This window comes from Sinohyriopsis cumingii, chromosome 9 (genome assembly GCF_028554795.1).
Source record: "Sinohyriopsis cumingii isolate HCF-2022 chromosome 9, ASM2855479v2, whole genome shotgun sequence".
NCBI classification, from domain to species: Eukaryota; Metazoa; Mollusca; class Bivalvia; order Unionida; family Unionidae; genus Sinohyriopsis; species Sinohyriopsis cumingii.
In genome coordinates this window covers 88,718,420-88,743,027 of record NC_142969.1, presented here as the reverse complement: position 1 = coordinate 88,743,027, position 24,608 = coordinate 88,718,420, and the positions used below count along the sequence as shown (strand labels likewise).

Sequence of the window (24,608 nt, the reverse complement as noted above, 5' to 3'; positions counted from 1 at the left end):
GAAACAAAGGTGGGGGTTTCTTACAAAGGATTTTATTTTATTCACCTGTCACTTACCTAGCTGCTGCATTGGGTGAGAATATAAATTTCCCAGGGTGCACTTCTAATGCTGGCAGCTTGCAACTGCTCAAAGAGGTTACCACTTTCTCTGGAAAATGAAAGTTATACTAACTGAATGAAATAAAAAATGATCAGCATTTAGTACTATCTGGATTATATTATTGCCCGAGTCATTCAAAGCACAGTTTAAGAAAATTAGCCTACATTTAGAAAAAAGCAAGGTCTTTTGCAGGGGGCAATGAAATTCAAAGAGAAAAACAAGCAACATATGTAACACATGCATAGCCAAAACTTTGACATTTGGAATAGAAAAGAACAACTATCATAAATAATAAAAACTAAAGAAAAGGAACAAAACTGCAAGAAATAGCTATATGTCTAAGAATGGATGATATACATTTGATTCCTGACTACACTATTTTAATTTGTGCACATGGATGCAAAATGGATTCTTTTCTCAAGTACTGTGGTGGTGAGTGGATCATCTTGCAATAGAACCATGGCATTACATGGCTTGGCATGCACATTAATATTGTCAAATTTACTTACACAACTTCACTTCTTTTTCTTGTTCTATTAAATCTTAACAGTAAGAAAGAATGTTTGTGCCCATTAAATCACTAAAAAAAAAAAAAAAAAGATGAAAATGTTTTAAACTTTTTGCTCATATAATGGATTTGTTGGGAATGAATAATTACATTTGAAGCATATATTCTAGTTAATATTTTTTCTCACGTACATTTACATACAAATGTCACTCTCCACACTCGTTCAGCGTTGTTCTTTCTTTATATGTCCCTTCTATTTATCACATTTTACACATATTTACTACACTCAAAATAACTTTTCTTCTTTTCTTCCTTCACAATATTGCATCTTCCTCATAAAACAATTTCATTCTTTTTCTCTTTTACTCATGTTTGTTTTGAACATCTCTTTAATAGATTTCACAGTTCCTTCTCTATCCATATACATAAACCGCAAGATGTTGGTCACCGAAAGGTCCAGTCTTGTTTATCTAGCATTTGCTTTTATCCAACACATTTTCCAGGAACCAATCATTTCATAAAAACATTCAAACGTTTTATATGTTAAACATTTCGGTCAAATTGTGTTTATGAGGGCTTGTATGTCAATGAGTTTGTTTTGGTAACTGAGAATGGAACCTAGCTCCATCACCCTTAAAAAGAATACAGTATATACTTAGCTTATAAGCAATGTACCAGCAGATCTGTGTCTATTGCAGTTTGTCTGGATTAATCAGAATAACAACAGTGATAGACCCTGATCTACCTGCACATTATATGACATCAGATCAGAGTCTATATTGCTTGAAGTTCAACTTGACTTAAAAGCAAGTATAGACAGTATAATTGCCTGGGAATAAAATATGCAAAACTGCAAAACTATGGAATTGTAAACATCCTGAAATTGGGAACATTTAAACTGTATTGTACCTAATAATTTCCAATCATTTAGGGCCTCTTAACAATCCCTGCATGCGAAAGAACATGCGTATTACAGACATGCTATGACATACAAAACATCACTTTCATCCTCCACGTGCATTATCTCTAAGTAAAAAAGAGTTGTTATCTAGCACAACAATTATCTCCATTCCATTTCTTTGATGTATGAGAGGTTAATTGCTGTTCAACAGGTTAATATTATTTTCTAACAAAACATAAATAGATTAGTCAACTTCCTCGTCTGTAACGGCTTGTACACAATGTTAACATTGCTAGATATAAAAGTGTTATTATAGGTGATATAACATTATCAGATCATACATGTAACACCTGTTGCAGGTATCTTCACATGCAAAATAATAACACATGTTCATGTCCCATCCTACTTTATTCAACTCATACACCATCAATAAATGTACCCCTCGAGTTAAATCCTTAGGAAGGGGTGCAGTAAAAATAGACCAAGTGTCTAATTTTAGCTGAACATTTGCTGGAATTTACAAAACCAGTTGCCTGACTCACTGGATAAGCTCAAACTCTGATCCGGCAAGCTAGATTTTCCAGGGTACTATCCTGATGGCAAGTAACAAAACGGATAGAAAGAATGAGAAAATAGCAGTTTTCTGTTCATAATGCTTATGTTCTGTACGTTGTATACCCCGTAACCTCTACATATTACACATATTAGCATCTTCAGCATTTATATGTACCGCATCCTTATATTATGTAACTGGCCACAATTTCTTTCATTTATCTTATGACATGTCCATGTTGTAGTCAATGTATATCCCGCATTTGCTTGTGCATACATGACAATGTGAATATTTACTATATTAAAGCAAGTTTTGATGAATAAGGAATATCTATTTGTTTTAACATATCCTAAATTTTAATTATAGTGATTGTACATATCCAGGATTCTCTTAAACATATGCTATATTTTAATTCTAGTAATTGTAAATATTCAGGATTCGCCAACATCCATGTAATAACCTTAAATGGCATAATTTGAGAGTTTGCCGACTCAAACGGTCAGCTAGTCAAAGACTGTTTTGATGCATGTTGCTAATTTTAAGGTAAGCAAGTGTTAATTGTTAATAATATAATTTATGAGATGTTTTTGACAGGTGTGTTTGGGGAAAAAAGGGCACATGTGCCTAACAATTAACCACCAAGAAGATTTTTCTCAAAGTGCAATCAATTTACCAATAATGTAGCATCCACAAGGAGTGTTTATGATCTGCTGGTAATGTGATAATTAAAAGAGAACAACGTATTGATGGATATTTCCAATTTCAAGGTGATTAGATGACAACTGTTAAGTAAGAGATAAAATAATTGTTTAGAAATAATTCAATTGTGTGTACAAAATAAATCATTACCAACAGTCCAGTTTTCATTAATTTATAAATAGTTCACGAGATGACTCAGCTATTATAATGTACCTTGGTAAAAAATAATTTCCTCAAATTTTATCTTTATTGTATTCTTGTTTGGATATGCTTCATTCAAGCTCAAATTTCCAAAGGGCAAGTTATTGTTTCTTTTATAAAATTTGAAAATCTCTGATTTTAATTCAATTTTTCATTTGCACTATATATGTCTTTCATGATCAGTTAGGATATGTGATTCTTCTCTGAGGTTTTTGATTACTGCTTAAAGGGGAAGACACGGGTAAACTTGTTTGCTCCACAACTCTCACAATTCATTGACAGCTGACATATATTTCCATGTCTTTTACAGACCATTACTTGGATTGACAATTATTTCTGATCTTGACCTGATATTTATTTCTGATCACTATTAGCATTAGGAAAACATATGCTGTCTGAAGCAGACATCTAATGACAATTGATGTAAATGTATGCCCAGGAAATGTACCTGAAATGACTCAAAGTATTTGTATGTTCTTGATACAGAGAAACAAATTTGTACATGCACTACAATTCTGTAAGTGTCCTCCAATGAAATATAAAATATAAAAAAAACTAAACAATTACTGTAAACAATTATTTTTGCTTTTTAGAAATATAATTTATTGCCGATGTTCAGCAACCCCATGATGTACACAACTGTTTAAGAACAAAGATTACCAGTAGGGAATAATACCTTTTATTTATATTTTGAATCCTGTGCAAAGTACAAGCTTTAAGAAAAAATAATATTAGTTTGATTTTATGATTTTTTTTATAATATATTGTTTGACTTTTGGGGCGGTGGGAATAGTTTATCAATATTGAAGTTCATGCTCTGTATAAAAACGTAAGCTAAATATATTCCTATATTTCTCTTCCTCATAGAAAAGAACATGACAAGATACACATATCAATCAACCTAAACTTGTAAACTTCTGGATTTAAATGAAGAAAATTTAGTTCTTGTAATTTGTTTTTTAGTAAAATCAATTGAAGAAAAATTATGAAGATGATACTTCACAGGCTTCCATATACTGGTTATAAAGGATGATGAACTTCTATTTCCTGTAACTATTAACCCCAATGACCCCTGATATATTCCAACCCTGTTCAAACTGAAGGATTTATCAGTGACATCTAGGAAGAATTATGGCAATTTTCATGTCACTCACTTTCAACACAACTCTGGATACAATGTTGAAAAAATGCAATGTACACTTGAATTCATTTAAATTACTGTTCAAATCTGTATAGTTTGGGGGAACTTCAGATACTGAACTGTTGTTGAGTGTTCTGTGGAAGAAATGTATTCAATATGAAGTTTCTGATAGCTGAGAATGTTTAGATACTTGAGATTTACTTCATCAAAGTTAAATCATACAAAAATACAACCTGTTTGGCCTTTACCATAATGTTCCTGTCCAGGGCTTTGGAATTACATCACAATTAATACTTCCAGTTCAGTACCCACGAATGTAGTTCTAGTCTATTTTTAGAACATTTTTTCCTCTCTCATTTTGGTGGTGATAGAAGAGTTTTATTTATACATTTTTGGTAGGGATTTAAAGGTAACTGTTTATTCTTGATAATATGAGCTCAGGGTGTTGTTGTCTGTATTTATTTTGGCGACAGTGCACAGTGAGTAATAAGGCCTTGGTGATGATCCGGAAGTGAAATACGTGTTCTGGTTACATGCTGTTATGTTGACAGTCAATGATCTAAAAAAAGAGCAGGTCAACCTTTGACAAGAACTTCACCGTGAAGTCATCTTTGAAGGTATTTTAGATTAACATATGATTTGCATTGATTGTCACACAGTGGAAAGGTCAGTACTGAGAAACAAATGTAGAGAACATATAGTAAAATTAATTGTGTACTATGTCCCTTTGGAGATTTCTAAAGGAAGGAAGGCAGTGTATAACTCTACCATTCTCAAACTCCAGAGAAAATTTACATACATGTATTGAATTCATATGTATTTCTGACTGCTATTAGGAAAACCATGTTCTGTCTGAAGCATACACTTGTTTGCTTGTTAGGTGTGCTCTATAAATGTACTTGAAATATCACAAAGTACACAAGCTTTGACTGTTCTTGAAATGTAGAAACAAATAGTCACAGAGTAGGTTATAATATTTTCTAAAGGTCTAGCTATTAATGTATTGATAACAAAATTTCACCTACTGTTTTTAATAATCTACTGCTTAAGTTTCGAAAATGAAAATTTCCATGCAGAACAAGCAATCTCCTGAAAGAGAAATGTCAATCAAAAGGAATGTTTAGCTTTGTAATCTCAAACAGAAATCAATCACTGTCATATTGTTGTCAAAATAAAAAAAAACTTAAATGCTCTTTAGACCCTCCTTATTTCATATAAATCTCATCTTTTATGAGCTGGTTCAACAATGGGGGAAATATCATAAACTTTCCTTTAAATTCTGAACAATATGCAATGCTGTTAAACTTCAGTCAAACCATTATAATATAGGGCTCTTTTTTTTTTTTGCTATGACAATTAGGAAACTCAAGTATGCACATGAAATGCACATACAATATGCAAACAACTGATCTACCTCCTCAACTGAAGAAAACTAAATTTCCAGCCACACTGCAGACTTTAAACTGAAACTACAAGTCATTTGTCACAAAGCAAAATTATTTTCATGCTTTTCTCTGTCATATAAACCGAAGTCTCTACATTCCACAAGCTCACACCAAAGAGATGGATCAAAATTCTGAAATTTATCCCACCACCTGGGAATAATAAAATGGCATTAATCACTTTTAAAGCAAAGTGTACGAAACATTGACATTTGTCCAAAGTAAAACCATGTTTTTTTTTTTCCAATTATCTAGCACTCCCTCATTATAAGTCTTTATCGGAAGTTTATCTTATAATGAATGACATAATTACAGTCAAAACTGTCAATTAAAGCCACCCTTGGCAAACAATAAAATGACCTTTGCACACTGGTGAACTCTGTATGCACACTGATCTCCCAACATGGTTTTCGGAATAAATACTGTATATACTCACATATGAATCCAACTGAAAACTGCACATACCCAGATCTGCCATTGCATGATGCGCTGGCAGGTCTGGGTCTGTGTAGTTTGTTCAGAGTAATCAGTAGAATAAACAATACAGACCCTGATCTGCAGATGCATTATGCTATGGCAGATTAGGATCTTCAGTGTTTGCAGTTTGACTCAGCTTGTTAGTATATATGGTAAATGTTGAAAATGAGTGATCAATGTTAACTCTTCAAGCCGGTGAGGAACCATTATTTGGCAAGGAAACACCTGACTGCTGATCACAGGAAATTAGCTGAGGGAAAATTAAATGGGCATTGATACCAGGTGACCGCTATATGAAGGTGATTGTTCAAACAGGTTTGATTGTATGTATAACTCTGGTACTAAATAATGAAATGGGATCTATGAATATACCCATGAATAATGAAGTGCCTTATAGTGAGGGAATGTGGAACAAATCGCTACATGTACTGCATACTGAAATGTATTCCGGTGAGACTGGCAAACTACACACAGAATTTCACATGCTGTATAGTATGTGCTTTTTATGCACTTTTTGGTAGAGGGAGGGAGTGTAAAACGAAATTAATAATACAAACTATTGACTGCATATTTTCCAAATGGAAAACTTAAAACAAAACTTAACTGGCACGGAAGTAAACACAGATAAGTCCTAAAGTATTAATGATCTGCAAAAACCAAAACAACTTGAATTTAAGTTGAATGAAATCTGTCTGCAAAAAGTAATGGTGACAATATGTATTGTTATTTATAGTTAGCATTATTGTATTGTGTAATTAACTTTTGTCCATAAGTGAGTGTACGGGTTTAAGCCTACCTGACTAATGTCTTTTTTGTAAACAACATTTTACATAGCTAATTTTTGTCTATGACTGTAGATTATGTATTAAGATAATTAATTGTAGGTACACCTGTATACTTTGAGCTGAATGGAGGACATTATTTTTCCCCTCAGGATTCCCTGGTCTAACTGATATTTTCAATGTTCTTTAATAAATTTTAAGAGAAATACCTGACCCTCTTTATCAACTAGAATGTTCTGGAAATGAACTTTTGACCCTCATCCTGGTCCACTTATTGTGTCTTATTTTTTATATTAAAGTTGACTTAATTAGAAATACTCATTCCTAATATAACATATGAAGCAGAATCAATATTTTAGTTCTGTTCAGTTCTAATTTGAGAGGATTTATTTAAATTATTCATTGGAATAGCAAAGTACTTGTTAATACTTTTGGACTCAATCACTATTTTGAGATTATTGTAAAGTCATTTAGAGACATTTTGGATTACATCAGTCATACACAAAGACTGTAAGCACATCAACACTATTCCACACTATTGGTACATCAGCACATTCAAGACTAGACTTCATTCGGACCACCACTGGAATTCGTTCAGAATACTCTACGCTTTTGGACCTGTAATGTAACTTTTAGGAATACGTGGGATTTAATTCACAATAATGTAATTTCATTTTAATTTTTCTCTCTCTATTAGTTTAAGACCATATAGTTGAAACAATATATACCATATATACATGCTTATAAGTCTGGTCCAAGTGCAAAAGACACAGACCTAGATCCACCGTAAGATAATGTGCTCGCAGACAATGGTCAATACTGATAGTTCTACTGATTACTCTTGACAAATTATATAGACCCACATCCACTAGTGCTTGATGCAATGACAGGTCTGAGTATATGTGGTTTGCAATGAACCAGACTTATAAGCAGGTGTGTATGTATTTGCATTTAACATTATAATAATGACAATACGGTCACAATTCAAAGTAAAGTTATACAATGTAAATGTGTTTGTGTATGTGTGATTTGAATTATTAATGTAGCTTTAACAATATTTCCGACATACCACAACGATGACTGCAATTTGGCAGTTTATAGTGATGTCAGGTACTGGAGCATCATGCCACAGACATGTAGCATCATGTCTCAGCCCGTCACATTATGCTGACAACGGCTGACCAGTCCTAACACAAACCTCTTAATGCTGAGCGCCATGCAAGGCAGCTGCTAGTACAATTTTTATTAGCCAGCCTATGTTCAAACTCGTGGCCTCCCACATCCTAGGCGGACGCTCTAACCACTTAGGTCACTTGAGCAGCCAGAATGTAAAAGTAAAGAATTGAACAATAAGGACAAAGTAGAAAAGCCTTTACTAATGAAACCATTTGCAATGGAATAAACACATTCAACTTCTATGCAGAAAAATCAATTAATGTCTTTGGCTATGACACAATGTAAGACTACATGTTAAGAAAGCCAAGAAAATGTATTACACAAGATCAGTTCATACCTAGCAACCAAACATACACTATATGCAACAATACCTAGACTACAGTAATGATATTTTGGGCAACACTTCTTAAAAGTATTTGCAAAGTATTCTGCTTTCAAACTCATCTTAGATACTATTTGAAAATATCCAAAATCAATATATATATATATATATATATATATATATATATATATATATATGTATATATATAACTCTAAAGACATCCTAAAAGCAATGAGTTAATATATCTGGATGTAATGCCCAGCATACACTGGTTCGAGATGGCGGAACAAAAAAAGATCTCTGCTTGCAAAAGACAACACACAATTTTTGCACCTACTGATTTTTCTGCCTCAAAGTATTAGAAATTAACATGCATTTGTGTTCTGGAAGAGATTCATGAAATTCAGCCCCTTTTCTAGAAATCAGTAAAATATTCTACTCATGCCTTCCAATAGGGTGTACATTAAGCAATGGGGGACATTAATTATAAGCTGAAATGTTTGAAATCTCAGTGTTATCAGTCACTTTTGACAACAAATGGTCTCTTATTACAGCAGGAAAATATCATCCTACCATCAGGTTTTGTGTGGACTATTTCCAGTTTCAGACCACTGATCTCTGAAGCCACTATAATTTTCAGAGTCTGGAAATTCCCGTCATCTGTATACAGTTTCATCTTGCAAGCCTAAAAATAGAAGAGCTGACTCACATTATTTGTTTCAGAAGCAAAGGATGAATGCGTTCAGCATACTGAACGATAGATCAATAAAGTATAACTTAAAGTTATATTTACTCATCCATAACATCAGTGACCAATGTTGTATGAATCAATGATGTGAAGATGTTTTTGCATGTGTTCCCTTGAAGAGGTTGTTGTATAATATTATATAAATCTTTTTGACTGTGATTTTAAAGTCAAGTTTTATAAAGTATAAACAAATATATCCTGTTTAAAGGTAGTTGATTAGGAATTTTTACAACTTACAATTACGATAGTGTAATCTAGTTAATCCATTCATTTCAAATCCATAACAATGTAAAGTTTCTAATTTGCTCTTTTAAAATATTATGACCAAAATACGTTGCATATATCTCACTCTATATCCAAATATACACTTTCAGGTATGAATACAGTGCATATGAATATGATACATTTATAAACTTACAAAATGTTTTCATGATATATATATATATATATATATATATATATATATATATATATATATATATATATAATATATACACACATATATACAAAGATAATTTTCTACTTGAACATAAAGTATTACTTATAACCAAGGTTAATTACAAATAAGCGCATGGTGAAACTGATATAGCTTAAATAAGGGAACAGAAGCAGACAACCATTATATATATATATATATATATATATATATATATATATATATATATATATATATATATATATATATATATATATATAATATATTGGATTTCTCCCACTTCTTCCTGTTCATCTCATACTTCTCCCTATTCTGTCCAAAAGGATTAGTCACTTATCCCTAAATTTTAAGTCTACTTTGACCCTTGATATATGTATGTTGTCGTGATGGGTTTAACAACATTTTTTCTGCATATGATAGGCTATATATGGTGGCCAATACAACAGATGGAGGAAGAACTGGGGAAAACCCTCAGTGAAAACAACTAACCCATTGGCAAGCTTTCTCACAAAACTATATTGCCTAAGCCCGAGTCTCGAACCCATGCATATAGCAGTGAGATAGCAGTGATTGGTGCAGTAAGTGCTTAAGTCCACAAATGTACTTGTAATATTATAGGGAAGCTTAGCAAAAATGAAAACCTTTTTCTATTTTATATGATTTATATAAGTATGTATGTATGTATGTATGTTAGCAGCATATCAGCACTATTATGACTCTACAGTACCACATAAAGATTAAAAATGATGACATATTGAACTTTTTAAACAAGTTACTAGATAATCCTAAATAAAGTCCAACACGATAAAAAAGAAGGTAATCATGCTAAAATTCAGTTAAAGGTATATAACATTAACTACTTAAAATAAGGTCACAAAAGTATAAAATCCTTACAATGTGATATGATCAGCTATAGTTTGTTGGTCTGTTGTCCCCGTAAAAAGGCTGTCACATTCAAAGTTGTGAATGAATCTGTCTCTTTCCGTAGGGTCTACGATAATTTTCAAATAGAATTAAATCACTACACTTAAACAATCAGTGTGTTGATTTACTTTATTTTGACTTTAGGGACATTGCTTAAACACATCATATAGTCACTATGTCAAAAGTAATATCTTGTGCATAGTGATTTTATGAAGGGTAAAGACAGAGTTTTCACCTCTACCAAATGAGATCACCGCAATATACTTGGATATGTATTAATGTTCGAAATGTCAGGTTTTACTGTACATTCCGGAGTGTTTCAATGGATCCTTCACCTTCAAATCTGATTTCGGAATAAATATTGTATATACTCGCTTATAAGACCAGTCCAACTGCAAACTGCACAGATCTGGTCCTGTACAGTTTGTATGGAGTAATCAGAAGTCAAACAATGTAGACCCTGGTCATGTATTTATTTAGTCATCATCCTTATACTATATCGTTTTAAGGGCACTATATATCTAATAGGTTTCCTAAGTGGCTAGAGCATCTGCCTCGGTTAAGGGAGTAATGCAGCCTTGGCAGGTGCTCAGCATTAATCGGATTAAGTTGAAGCACACGCCTTTAACAAAACGAATAAAAGTATATTAATACTGAAGAAAGTGTTTAGATAGCTTTGTTTCATTCAAGATTCTCATCATCCTTTAAACCGGTTTTGGTATTCTCAGCTTCCAACGCATTCCAGCCAGCTGAAATATAGGCCAACTCAACATGAAAACTGTTCCAGTTGCTTGTGTAGGAATTTAATTGATTAGGAAAAAAGATATTAGCATAGGTAAAATCTGACTAAAACATTATAACTTTCATTTATAGAAAAGCGCCGAAACGGTTTGCCAAGTGTACGATTTTCCTGAAAATTTGACTTATCATTGCGATGTTAATCGACATCAGAACACGCTACACAGCGCCTTTATTTGGGCAGTCAGAATTTGATGCCCAAAACATAAATATCAGGGTCGAGGTCTAACTTTGTAGGACTATTATGCATCATGATTCTCCAGTACTAGACATCACAATAAACTGTCACAATGCATACATTGCAGTAATATGGCTGAAAATGTGTTAAAGCTACATTAAAAATGAGAATCACACAAACATGTAATAGCGATAATTTATCTATCAATACGTTGGCGCAGTCACACTCGACTATTATGCAACAGGTGATGCACGGTCAAAGATAAATTAATACGGAAGTGATAGGATAGTCAGAAGAGTAATGATAGGAAAGGCAAAAATAAGTAAAATAGTCAGTGTACGTTTTCCTCCCTTCAACACTGCACTGACACTGCTAGTGTTACAATATTTATTTGTGGTGAATCTAGGAGCTCTCCTCTGAACCATCTCTCTTATTTATTAGGTCTTTATTATGTGGGTTCCACACAGTTGAGCAGTACTCAAGACCTGGTCGAACCAAAGTGAAATGCTTTTTACTTCATCATTGTTGATTTGGTGGTTGCAGCGCAGGAAACCAAGGTTACTGTTCCATTTCTTCGCTATCTTGTATGTGTTTCTTTCCCAAGAGTGGTCTCTCAATAATTCCACCCACAGATATTTTGTTGCCTGCTCATTGATTAACTTGGGCCACTTAAGTGTGTATTTGGACATGATTAGTGACTTCTTCCTGTAAACTCTTAGGATGCTGCATTTTCTGGGTGGAACGACATACCTCAAGGTTTTTTTTTTTTCCCCAGAGGGACAGTTGGTTCAGGTCTTCTTGAAGGATCTCCCAGTCCTTGGAGGCATTTATTTCTCGGTAGTCATCTACAAAATGTATAGTATTGGATTCGACACTCACAGGTAGATCATTGATGAACACCATGAAGAGGATAGGACCAAAACACTCTCTTGGGGTACCACACTAACAACTGGTGCTGGGTCTGATTTTGCTCCATCTACTATAACTCTCTATGATCTATCTGAAATTTCTCATTCATTTCTGGGTATTACTCCTGATGCCATAGTGATCCAACTTACAGAGGAGTCTTTCATGGGGGACACAATCGAAAGCCTTACCTAAATCAAGAATAGCAAGGTCATACTGCTTCCCTCTAAGGGTCTGACAAGCTCATCCACTAGGGTTATGAACTGTGTTTCACAGCATCTTCTGGAACGGATACCATGCTGGCGGTCTGTTAGAATGTTGAAGTGATCTAGATGTTTCATCATGTTGGTGACTATGATGTGTTCAAACATTTTACAGCAGATACGTGCAAGGGAGACAAGTATATAATTGCTGGCCTTGAATCTTGACCATTTTTGAAGATAGCTGTAACCTGCTGAGCGACACTTCTTGTAAATATAACTCAAGTATGGTGCACACTCTTCTGCTAGATCTTACAGGATCCTTGCTGGAATCATGTCTGGTCCTGTGGCCTTCTATGGCTTAATTTTCCGCAACAAGCTGTATATACCTTCTTCAGCAACTTGGATGTCAGGCATTGATGGGTAACGATCTCCATATAGGCTTGGTAGATCAATCTTATCTTCTTGTGTGAAGACTGACTGGTATTGATGATTCAGTATGTAAGCCTTGTTGGATGCCTCTGAATGTAGTTTCCCCATGTTCCTTGAGTGGTGCCACACCACAGTTGTCTCTACATAAGGTTTTAATGTAGTTCAAAATTCTCTTCTGCTTGTTTGGTTGAAATTCTTGATTTGGATTTCCAATTTCTATCAAGTTTTCAGTAGGCCTGCCATTCTAAGTGTTGTAATCTTGTTTTCGCTTCTTTGTATATTTTCTAATCTGTTTGTTTTTCCTGTTGTTTTCTGTCTTGGAAACAATTTGTTCTGTCTACTGTGATGGGCTTTAATGAATTTGTCTATCCAAGGCTTGATTGTTTTGTTTCCAGATAAGGTCTAAGATGCTATAAATTTATCCATTAACCGTTTGATATTCTCCTCAAACATTTTCTATGAACCATTTGCAGAAAGGTTATTTGATTCACGTATGAATGATTCTTGCAATGACTTCAATTTTTTTAAGTACCATGCCCTTGTCTGCATTCCTGTATTGGACGACCTTAGGAGCTGCTTTCTTCACTTTCATTTATTTTAGGCTGGACTCGATATAAATTGCTATATGGTCAACAATTCATGGTATGACATCACACTTGTTGGTTAGTGTTTTGTTGTTTGTGAGGAATAGATCAAGAAGGTTTGAATTAAATTCAGTTACACGTTTTGCTGAATATACAACCTGTTCCAGGAATTAGTCCTTTATGATATTTAGTAGCTGTTGGCATTGGGCATTGTTTGTGGACCCTCATTCTCCCAGTCAATATCTGCCAGGCTGAAGTATCCTCCTAGCAATATGTACACACCTCATGGGATTCTTATAAGGCATGAGCAAAGCTGGTCTAGGCAGTTTTGTTTGGTCAATGATGGTGGTTTGTAGAAGTCACCCACGTATAGGTCTGACGCCCCTTCACCTTGGTTTTGGCCCAAACTAACTCGAAGGTATTATCTGCCTTAAGTTTGTCTGGCTCGCAGCTGGAATACTGGTCTGATACTATGACAAATACACCACCCCCATGGGATCCCTCTGGACAATCTTTGCGGTACGACCTGAAATTTGCTGGTAATACTTCACTTGAATGTTATTGTCTAGCCATGATTCCGTACCAATAACAATGGTGGCATTGGTAGAGAAGATCATATTGCTAAGTAGTCCCATCTTTCCAGGCCCATTTATAGATTGACAGTTAATGACAAGGATTCTTATGGGCAAGTCAGTTCTAATTCCAATGGGATTATGTGTTGTAGAGGTGCTTCTCTGCTTGTGTGGAGATCAAGTAGCAGTTGGGGTTGTTAAAGCTTATCTCACTGTCTGCTTGGGTACTGTCGCTAAGGCACTGGTAACTGTTACTCGTATCGAAGACAAAAGTGCCCAATAGTCCAGTGGATAAGTTTGGCAAACCACACTGAATACATTCCAAGCTTACATTGTGAAGGGTTTTGAACACAGCATCTGGCATACTAATATACTATTGATACCATACTTCGCATGAGTCACAGCTCACACAAGGTGTTGTCCATTTACAGGCTTTGTTTCAGACCCCGCAAGGAAACTTGATGGTTCTTGGGCCCAAAATTTGTTCTGGTGCATATGATTCAGCCAACAAAAAGCTACACAGAGGAAAACGAGAAATTTTTAGAGTGGTAATGAGGTGGGTGGAAAGTAATAATCTTGCGTGATTCCTTATCAGTGCTGGTCTTGCGGTATTACTTTCATCTGCCGGGTAAATATTTTGCGTATCAAGAGAACAAAGGTGATAAGAGATAAGCCAATTTGGTGTAACATTTAAAGTTATGATATCTACCAAGTCAAAAACAAGAAGAGAAAGCGAATGTTTACCATTTATGGTTGCATTGTGGGATTTGCTGGTGAGTAACCAGCATTGATTAACAGAATACCTTCAATCATATACAGAAAATAGTTTTAGCAAGGATACTATCATAGTGTTTTAAGATATGTTCCCCAACACCAGGGATGTGATTTTGTACAGGACCTGACCTAATTTTGTGAATTAGTTGAAAAGAGTCGTGAGCTAGAACAGGAAATGACTGAGCCCGCCATTTTGGACATTTTATGTGTTATGTTATAAAACGTAACTAGGGGCACGCTCTAGATTTAATATGGAAAAAATGTTCTAAAAATACTATTTGAAAAAGATAACTAACTTTCCAAAGTTTCAACATCAGTACTCAATATGCATAGCTGCCAACCTTCCAGGCTCACAATTAGTGAAAATAGGGATAAAAAGTCATGAATTTGGACAAGAATTCGTGAAAAATACCATGACAATAACTCCATCCACTCTGACCGTCAATACTACACTATATCAAGTTCGCAATATAAAACTAAAACACTACATATATGCAGAAAGATTTATTTATCGAGACATGATACTGTGGCAGACTTGAACTTCCTCAACTGCTTGATCGCAAATTTGTTTTCTAAACAGTTCAGACTTCTTGCCGGCTGGTTGATCTTGGCGACTAAAATTACTGACAAATTTTCTGCAGCTAAGGAGGCCCTAAAGTCTTATTTTTCCTCACCAGAGAAAATACACTTTCGCTGTCATTGTTGCTGTGAGGAATGCACAGGAGCTGCAGCACTTTTGGTCCTTCCACAGGAAAATTTGGAATCGATTTTCGAGTCCGGCAACATTTGTCAGAACAAATGTTTAGCATGGTCTCCAGCTGATAAAGGTAGATTGTGTTCGACAAGAAAACTCACAAATAATGCTTCAGCGTTGGTAGCCTGCATTTCTTCCGCCAATTGTTTAAAATATTCCGGTGCTGAAATGTGCGAATTTTTAATTTTCCCAACTTCTACGTGTTTTTTTTGCAACCGACGCACTTTCTCACATCGTCTCTGCGACAGCACACTGAGTGCAAAAAGCATGATGAATATCAATGTTTAATGGCAGAATGCACAGCCAATTTTTGATATATTCCAAATTAAACTTCACTTTTTTTCTTGGTGGTGAAGACATTTTCTAAATCGTACATGAGATGCTGAGCCGTAACTCAAATCAGTGTTGGTGATGCATGCGCGGAGCAAAATTCCGGTTAGGCCCCAGTTTCTCTCAAAAGCATTTGTAAAGCTACTCTTATACATATAGATTAAAATAGGCTAAAATGCTTGCTACCGGGCCAACTGAACTAATCGGCTGTAGATCTACTAATATCGCGACCAGCAATACCGGACCGTTTCGGCAACTGCGAATATCACGACTAGCGCTTAACGGGAAATTGGTTATTTTATTAAAGATTTAAAATAATTGAGGATTGGAGAATTCGTGAATTTTTGGATTGCGGCGTGAATCCGTGAATCGCTGAAAAAGTCGTGAAATTCACACCAAATTCGTGAGGGTTGGCAGCTATGAATATGGCTTGCTTCTTTACTTTGCTTAGCACAACTTACAGTCTTTGTCCTACATGTAAGACCTCGACGCCGATATTTATGGTGTGGGCATCATAAAAACAAGATGTGCTATGTCTTACATTATAGGACAACTGATAGTCTTAGAGTTTCTAAAATAGTCGGTTTGGTACGTCGAGGAGAGCAGACACTTTGGGTGCGCTATAAACCAATAGCACGTATAAAGCACATGGTTGAATGAGATCAACTCTCACCACAAGATATCTGTAATTTAGTATAATTTTTTGGGGCGATAGCTTTATTTGTTTCTTTACTTTTCCGCCGCTGGTGATTAGTAACTTTGTTTGTATTACTTTTTTGTTTCTTTTGCTCATTTGCACTTTATGACTTTTGGTAGCCTTGGGGTTACAAGTTTTTGTATTGTACATCTAGCAAATAGTTAATTACATACAAACCGTGATAGCGATAACCGCCTCATTTTGAATATTGAGTGGACGTTTTGTGAATCAATAAGCCATTAGTGGTGTGAGACCCTTGTCAAGAAACCACAAGGCAGGTGAACTGAACGCAGAAAATATGATGGATCAAGGACAGGGACAAATCGAAATGGGCCCAATAAGTGTTAAAACAAGTGGTACAAAGCTGAGCACTTTTTTTAGAACACAAGTAGAGAATAATATGTTACTAGCTTTCCATACATCGTGGTGTCAAACCCTCGACTTTGGAAATGCTGCTCCCCTACTCAGCACAAACACCATTGAAGTTAAAGGAGTAATGGCATCAATAAGTGAAAGAGGACCTTTCGTAAGAGAGACTGAGGCAAAAACAATGGGAATTCATATTTCGGGCCACCCTCTGAAAATTGATACGAGAGAAGTGATAAATAAAATAGCGAGCAAGCTACTTATCAAAGTTAAAACACACAAAATGGCCACTGTCTGGGGCTTTGGCCCTATAAAAACAGGGGTAAGAATAATTCTTTTCCCCTGGGAGGAAGCTAAGAAAATCCCAGTTTCTTTTATGTAATGGGATTGAGAGTAAAGACCTGGCACAGGGGTAGAGAATTTGACAGGAAATGCCCCAAATATAGCCAAACAGGACGTGACCCCAAAAATTGCAATAACCAATCGGCCCCACCTACTTATGCTAGCAAGGCTGCAGGCAACAAAACCTGAACAAACAATGACCCACAGGTACAAATAGGGAATTTAATATCAGAAATCAGAAATGAGATGGACAAAATGCAAAGAAAGAACAAATATCCCTACAGGGTATAACGTCATTACCGGAAATGGGGAGATCTCCCAGATAACACTTGATTGGGTAAACATCTTGAGTCTGAACAAGACGGGGAAATATGAAACCTACCACAAAAAAAGGGCAAATGGAATTAAAAAATATATTTGCGGTCCTAGAAGTAGAGGAAAACCCTTCACAAAAAGAAGAAGTCCAAATAGAGGAGGAGGAAACTGAACTGTATGGACTGAAACATCTAACCTCAACACCCTTGCCTGAAAAGAAAATAAATAAAAGAAAAGCACTCTCAGTTTCAAGCTAGTCTCAGGAAAGAGACGAAACAGAAAATGGAAACGAAACCCCCAAAACAGCACACGAAAGAAATAAGGCCAACATTATGGAACTAAAACTAAAAAGGAAAGACAAGATAATAACGAGGTAGACAGCCAAATAGACTATGTCAAATCAGGAGACAACGACAGTGATAGCGACGAAGACGAAAGCGACGAAGACTTTGAAACAGGAACAGAGTGCAACAGTAACGAAAAGGATAGGGAAAACAACTAACATGACAAACAGGAATGAAGACACAACATGAGTAACTACTCCAATAAACAGTGTATCAGGGGTCAGACACAGTGCCAACATAAATTGAACAAATGCAATAATATTCTAATCTAACTCTTAAACATAAACAAATAATAGAAGAAAATAAACAAAATTGAATACAACCACTAGTGCGGCACCCTGGAGGGAAAACAAAAATGGAGGGAAAAAACTTCCCTTTATTGTCACTAAATGCTAATGGGATTAACAACGATAAAATACTAAAAGTGACACATGACTTTGATTATGATGTACTTTTTATACAGGAAGCTCACAATGGTTTTACAAGGATCTATTTGCTTTAACTGAGGAGAAATTAAGTGCGATTTTAATATTAAATGATTTTAAAGGGAAGGATACTAGGGGAGGAGTAGTGACACTAATAAAAAGGAGAAAAGGCTTAAATTGGGAAAGGAAAGGAGGGTGAAAACTTCAAATGGAAAATGATACATGTTGTAACAGAAGGGGTACATGTTGTAAACGTATATATGCCAGCAAACAAATATCAAAAACATTTTTTAGAAAAACTCTCAAAATATATAGAAAAATTCTCAATGGAAAATCTGATATTGGAGGAGACGTTAACTGGGTGGGGGATAATACTGACCGACAGGAGAACTGACAACAAAATGATATACGATTTTAGCCAGAGATGGAAACCTTCCTAAAAAACAAAAACTGGTCGATGTGTATCAATTCTTAAATATGCCTAGGAGAGAATATACGTACGAATACAAAATAAATAAAGGTAGTAGGCTGGGTAAGTTTTACTGCACAAATTTTGACAAAAATATATGTAAAGATACAGGGATTATGGATTTTAAATTATCGATCACAAAGTAATATATATATATATATATATATATATATATATATATATATATATATATATATATATATAAAGAGATACTTGAATATTAAAAGTAACAGCGAATAGGGCAAAGGGAATTGGAAAATCAATAATAAGATTTTAAAAGATCAAGATTTTGTGAGAGAAATAAAGACAGAACTGAGTAAATCTGAAGATAAAGGGAATACATATGTAATCAAGGAATGGGATAATTTAAAACTAAATATTAAAAAGAAAGCAATATACTATTCCAAAAAAGGAGGGAAAAACAAAAAATAGAAAAAGAGGCAATGAAAACACAATTACAAAGAGAAAACACAGCAGAATTAGATAATAAGTTAAAAAGTAGATTACATAAATTAACAGAAGAAGAAAACAGAGGTAGGGAAATTAGGGCAGGGAAACTTACTGAACTATACAAAAAAGGAGAAGGTCTATACAAGAGTGAAGAAATAATAAGATGGAGGGAAAAATGCATGAATAGCCTAAAGTTGAATACAAAAGAGACGATATCAGGTAAAAAAAGAAATTCTAAATTATATAAAAGAATACTACAGCAACCTGTACAAGTCGCAAAACATAGAGGATACTAAAACAGAAGAATATCTACAGGGAACTGAATGCGAGATGATATCATCAGAACATAAAGACCTGTGTGAAGATTTCATCTCGACAGAAGAAATAGTAGATAATATTGGGAAACAACAAAAAGAAAATCCCCAGGAGGAGATGAACACACCGAGGAGTTCTACATAAAATTCCGCGGCGAGATGTCACCCATACCAGAATGGTTATTCAATAGCATACTATTAAGAAACGATACTATGAAAAAAAGTATGAGAGAAGGTATAATAACGCTAATATATAAGGGAAAAGGAGATAGAGAGGATTTAAAAACTTTGAGGCCCATCTACCTCCTAAATACAGACTATAACATTTTAAGCAAAGTATTAGCTGAAAGACTGAAGAATGGAATGGAAAAAATAATAAATATCAATCAGACAAGTGGGGCAAAAGGGAGGGACATTCAAAATAACATCCTAAGCATCGGAACAATAATAGACTATATAAATGAATGCTAAAAAGGTGCTATGGTACTTTTTGACCAGGGAAAAGCCTTTGACAGATTAGAACACAACTATATACAGAAAGTATTTAAAATATTCTGCTTTGGAAATAATTTCCAAAAGTGGACTAAAATATTTACAGCAAAATAACTTCAAGAGTACAGGTAAATGGAGCAAACGCAGGGAAAATTGATACCCAAAGATCAGTGAGGCAAGGATGCTCACTATCTATGCTATTATATGTAATAGCATTTGAAATTCTAAGAATAAGAGTAAGACTAAATAAAGAGATTGATGGCATTAAAGTTCCAAATATAAAAGAGGTAAAAATGCTACAGCATGCGGACAATTGTACGAACTTCATAAGAGATCCAACTTCCTTCAAACACCTGGAAAAGGAATTCGAAAAATTCGGAAAGGCATCAGGATCTAAAATTATTCATGAAAATACAGACATTTTAAAAATAGGAAACTGGCGGGGAAATCCCTTACCCCTCACCTAATTAAGGAAAGAGTAAAATCATTAGGTATCTATTTTGGAAGAGAACAACAGAAAGAAAATGTAAACAAATGAACAAGAAAATAGAAAAAATGTGAATATATAGGCACTCAAGCCACTATGCCTCATGGAACGAGCCCATGTGGTCAAAACATATGTATGCAAATCTAAATTATATCATAAAATCAACAGACATTGGAAATAATATACTACACAAATTAGACAATAATATAATAAACTACATATGGGACTATACAATGCACTACATTAACAAAGAAACTGTAAAGAACAAAGGAAAGTGGGGGGGGGGGGGGCTAGAGTTACCAAGCCCAATTATACTCAAATGCACCAATATTTTAAACAGATTCAAAAAGCTACTGTCAGAACTGAAATAACCATGGGAATGTATATACGTCTATTGGTTTGGTTTTACGATAATGAATTGACTAGATATATATCAAAATAATAAATTGGTTAAAAAATGGGAACTCCCAAGAAAATTTCAGAATATAAAAGATTTACTACTAAAATATAGGGATCAGTAAAAACTATGGGAGTCGAATGAGAAACTAACATATAATTGGACAAGGGAAGGAATTACAAAAAAAATATCAGATGTAAAATTGAACAAGAAAATGTACATGTCAACTGGGAGAGAGCAAGGGGGCACTGGGCCAAACTAGGGTCCTTCAAAATCCAGAGCCTCTGCTTCAAATACATGCATAATGCATCGTTGACGGGAGAGGTGACAGTGAGCCGGCATATGGTCAGAATATCGCCAAAGTGTCCACTGTGCAAAAAGACCCCTTTTACTAAATATCATACTATAATACAGTGTGAAAATAGTAAAACTTGTAGAATAGGAGTCATAAATGAAATAAGGGAGAAAAATACAAGAAAAAGAAAATATACTGTACCTAGATGGAAAATTTACAAAGTGAACTCTATACAAAATAACAGAATATATAGTTGACACTATGACGGCATGCAGGCAGATCATAGCAATAGGAGAATAAAAATATGAAGTCAGTAAAATAAAATTACGGTACATATAATTCCCAGAAAATTTTTAAACTGCCCAAACCCTCAAAAGTTTATTAAATTTATGATAATTTAATTACAAACCCAATTATATTGGCCATCATAAACTCTTTATGTCCCTGGGGGAGGTAGAACATCAAGGGGATGGGATGGGAGGGAGAGCTTTGATCGGCTACCCACTATGGGTAAGATACTGCCAGGTTGCAGGTCAGAGCTTTCATCTCATCCTCCGACCCAGACATGCACCCCCATCAAACCTTAGGAACCTTTAAACTCCATATTAAATCTTAAACATAAACTCCGAATTACCTAATTTTTTTTCAGTTTTAATTTTTTTTTTGTGAAGTACCTAATTTAAGTCGGATAATTGTGTTACTCTCCTTCTTTGTTTAGTTTAGAAGGGTAGAAGGGAAAGGACAGGGTGCCTATGTGAGGGAAGTACAGGACAATGACGTCATGGGGCTATGTCACATGGCGCTACGTGAAGTGGACAGGCCTGTGAAATAGTCTTGGAAAACACCCTCATATAGGATATAAACAAACATAACATGATCATATCGCAAAACACGCATAGCTTACATAAGATACACCCCACTGATCTTTTCTCTAAACATACAGCTCCCGTACTGTATGTTTGATCGGTCTACTCCTTATAGACAAATAAACAATTTTGGAATTTTTGGAAAATATGTAAATTTTATAAAAAGGTGGGGCTACCTCGATTCAGGAGAAATACAATGAAATAAAATAAGTGTGGATCTTGCATCGAGCACAGCTTACCTATTTCTATTTTTTGCACATATTGCGAGGAATGACACACATAACCCACTCAACTAAAACAATAGGATTATTTTTTTATATAAATTAATATACTGCACCGTTCCGATCGCCAAAATTCTAAATTGCAAATAAAATTATGAAATATAACTTAAAATATGTTATATTGGATTCTAAATCCAAAAGACCGAAACAAGACAACTGGGAAAGAAATTTGATATAAACTTGCTGCCTCAAACATGCAGACAATATAGCATAAACACAATATAGCACTCATACACATAGCAAACACGGAGACCCGTAGCAAATGTCACAAAAATTACTCTAGGGAAGGGACTCCGAGCAAGGTGAATAAAACCAGGCTGGGACAAACCACCCTATAGATAACACTAGGGAAAAATAAGTAACCCATCAAAAATTTCAAATTAAATCGATTAAAAAAAATTCTTTTTAAATAAAACATGCAACATATCTAATGGTGAAACACACAAACATAAAATATTTTTTATATTTTTTTTTTTGGAATGGGGGGCATCTGTCTGGTCCCCCCCCCCCCCCCCAAAGAAAAAGTCCGTATCAGATGCTCTTCTATTACTCAAACTACTAGGTTAAATACAAATTATTACATATGTTACTTAAGATGGTGGTGTGTTTTTTGTTTTACTTTTTAAAAAGGAATTCACCCTTATCACAAATTCCGTATGGCGTCTTATCTAAAAGAAAAGATTGATACTGGCTAGCGACCAGTTATTGTGATTTTTAAAGGATGAATTACAAATTACTGAAGATGCAAACTATTACTTACTTTTATGACCAAGATAGCAACCAACACTCAATCTTTACAGCTAGTCAGGTCTACTTTACCAGAGCCGACAGTTTAAGTATCCTAACAGACAAACATTGTCTGAACTGCAGTTTACAACGTCCGCACAGCACAAGACAAATGAACAGCTAACACGTGATGTTACTCTTTGGCTCCAACTTGGAATAACGCAACATTTCTGAATCCTGAGTTATTGAGCTCTTTCTCGAGAAATTGCCTGAACGTGCGAACCGATATAAATAAACTGAGCGGCTGACTTAGCATCAGTTTCATTAGAGTGTTAACAATGAAAGACATTGATAGGGATATTTTTGTATCTTTTTGTAAGGAAAATTACGTAAACAATAAGACGACAAATAAATCCGTGGCAAAGCTTCTGTCAATAATGTATTTAATCTGCTAGATGAGAAACTTCAAGATGTTGTAGGATTCTGTAACAATTCGTCGGCAAAATTGGCGAAATTAAAGCATAAAGTGAGTATAATTTTCTCACTTTCATCAGTTTCAAGTAAAATTTAAGATAGGTTATGACATTAACTCTTGAACAATGGCATCAAAGTACATATAGTATAAAGTGTATTAATGACTATTAATATGAATTTTCTATATTTCCTAATTAAAACAGCAATTGCTGAGCAATGATTAAAACTTTGAAACTTAACTTGTTTATATTTGGAATAAAAATGTATAGGTCTATCAAATTCATTTTGATTTACGCAAATAAATAATAATAAATATGTTTAGATAACATCAATCAATTTATCTAATAAATGCATTATACATGGCTTGCAGTGAACATACCGTATGGTTTATGTTGCTCTTCAAGGATACATTTTTAAGTTAGAAATCAAGTGCAGAGGAATTTGAGACAAATCTATTTTTATAACACAGTCGAATAGAATAGAAACGACCCAAACAAATAATGGCAACAGTTTAATTGTAATAGTGAATTCACCACTGATGGTAGCTGTAGCAACCATCGAAGTCACTGTCGTATTGCAAATCATTTTTTGTTTTCATTATTCCCCATACATAGGTAGTTCTTGGTCGGGGAGCCATCCCACGGACTGCCTTACAATTCTTTTTCTACTTAAATATTGTCTTCTGTAAGTTTGAGATAATAAGTGACACTTTTCAAGTCAATCATTGCCACTCCCCTTCTTCATAACTTTTATTTATTATTTTCCATTGTATCTTGTCAACTCATCTTTTCCACAAGTCTTTGTAGATTTAACTATTTCATTTTATAATGAACCAATCTGTAGGATTTGGTAAACTTATTAATATCTTATTTTATCACAATAATTGTCCCATGGGGGGTAAGAACTCTCTTCGACCACTGAGTCAGCAGTG

The 24,608-nt window shown here is 34.6% G+C and overlaps 1 protein-coding gene across 2 annotated transcripts in view; it reads right to left on the bottom strand.

Annotated features, from left to right (window-relative positions):
- Positions 1-23,395, bottom strand: part of LOC149792201 (methionine--tRNA ligase, cytoplasmic-like) — an 83,852-nt gene extending 60,457 nt beyond the window's left edge. Inside the window, exons 1-3 of one of the 2 annotated variants that reach the window (XM_089970709.1) lie at positions 23,238-23,395; positions 8,875-8,986; positions 57-147 (exon numbers count right to left, since the gene is read on the bottom strand). In XM_089970709.1, coding sequence (XP_089826835.1) covers positions 57-147; positions 8,875-8,977 — 194 coding nt within the window. In that variant the 5' untranslated portion in view covers positions 8,978-8,986; positions 23,238-23,395. The remainder of the gene's footprint in view (positions 1-56; positions 148-8,874; positions 8,987-23,237) is intronic. The other variant, XM_089970710.1, reaches the window with a different exon arrangement.
- Between the last annotated feature and the right edge of the window lie 1,213 nt (positions 23,396-24,608).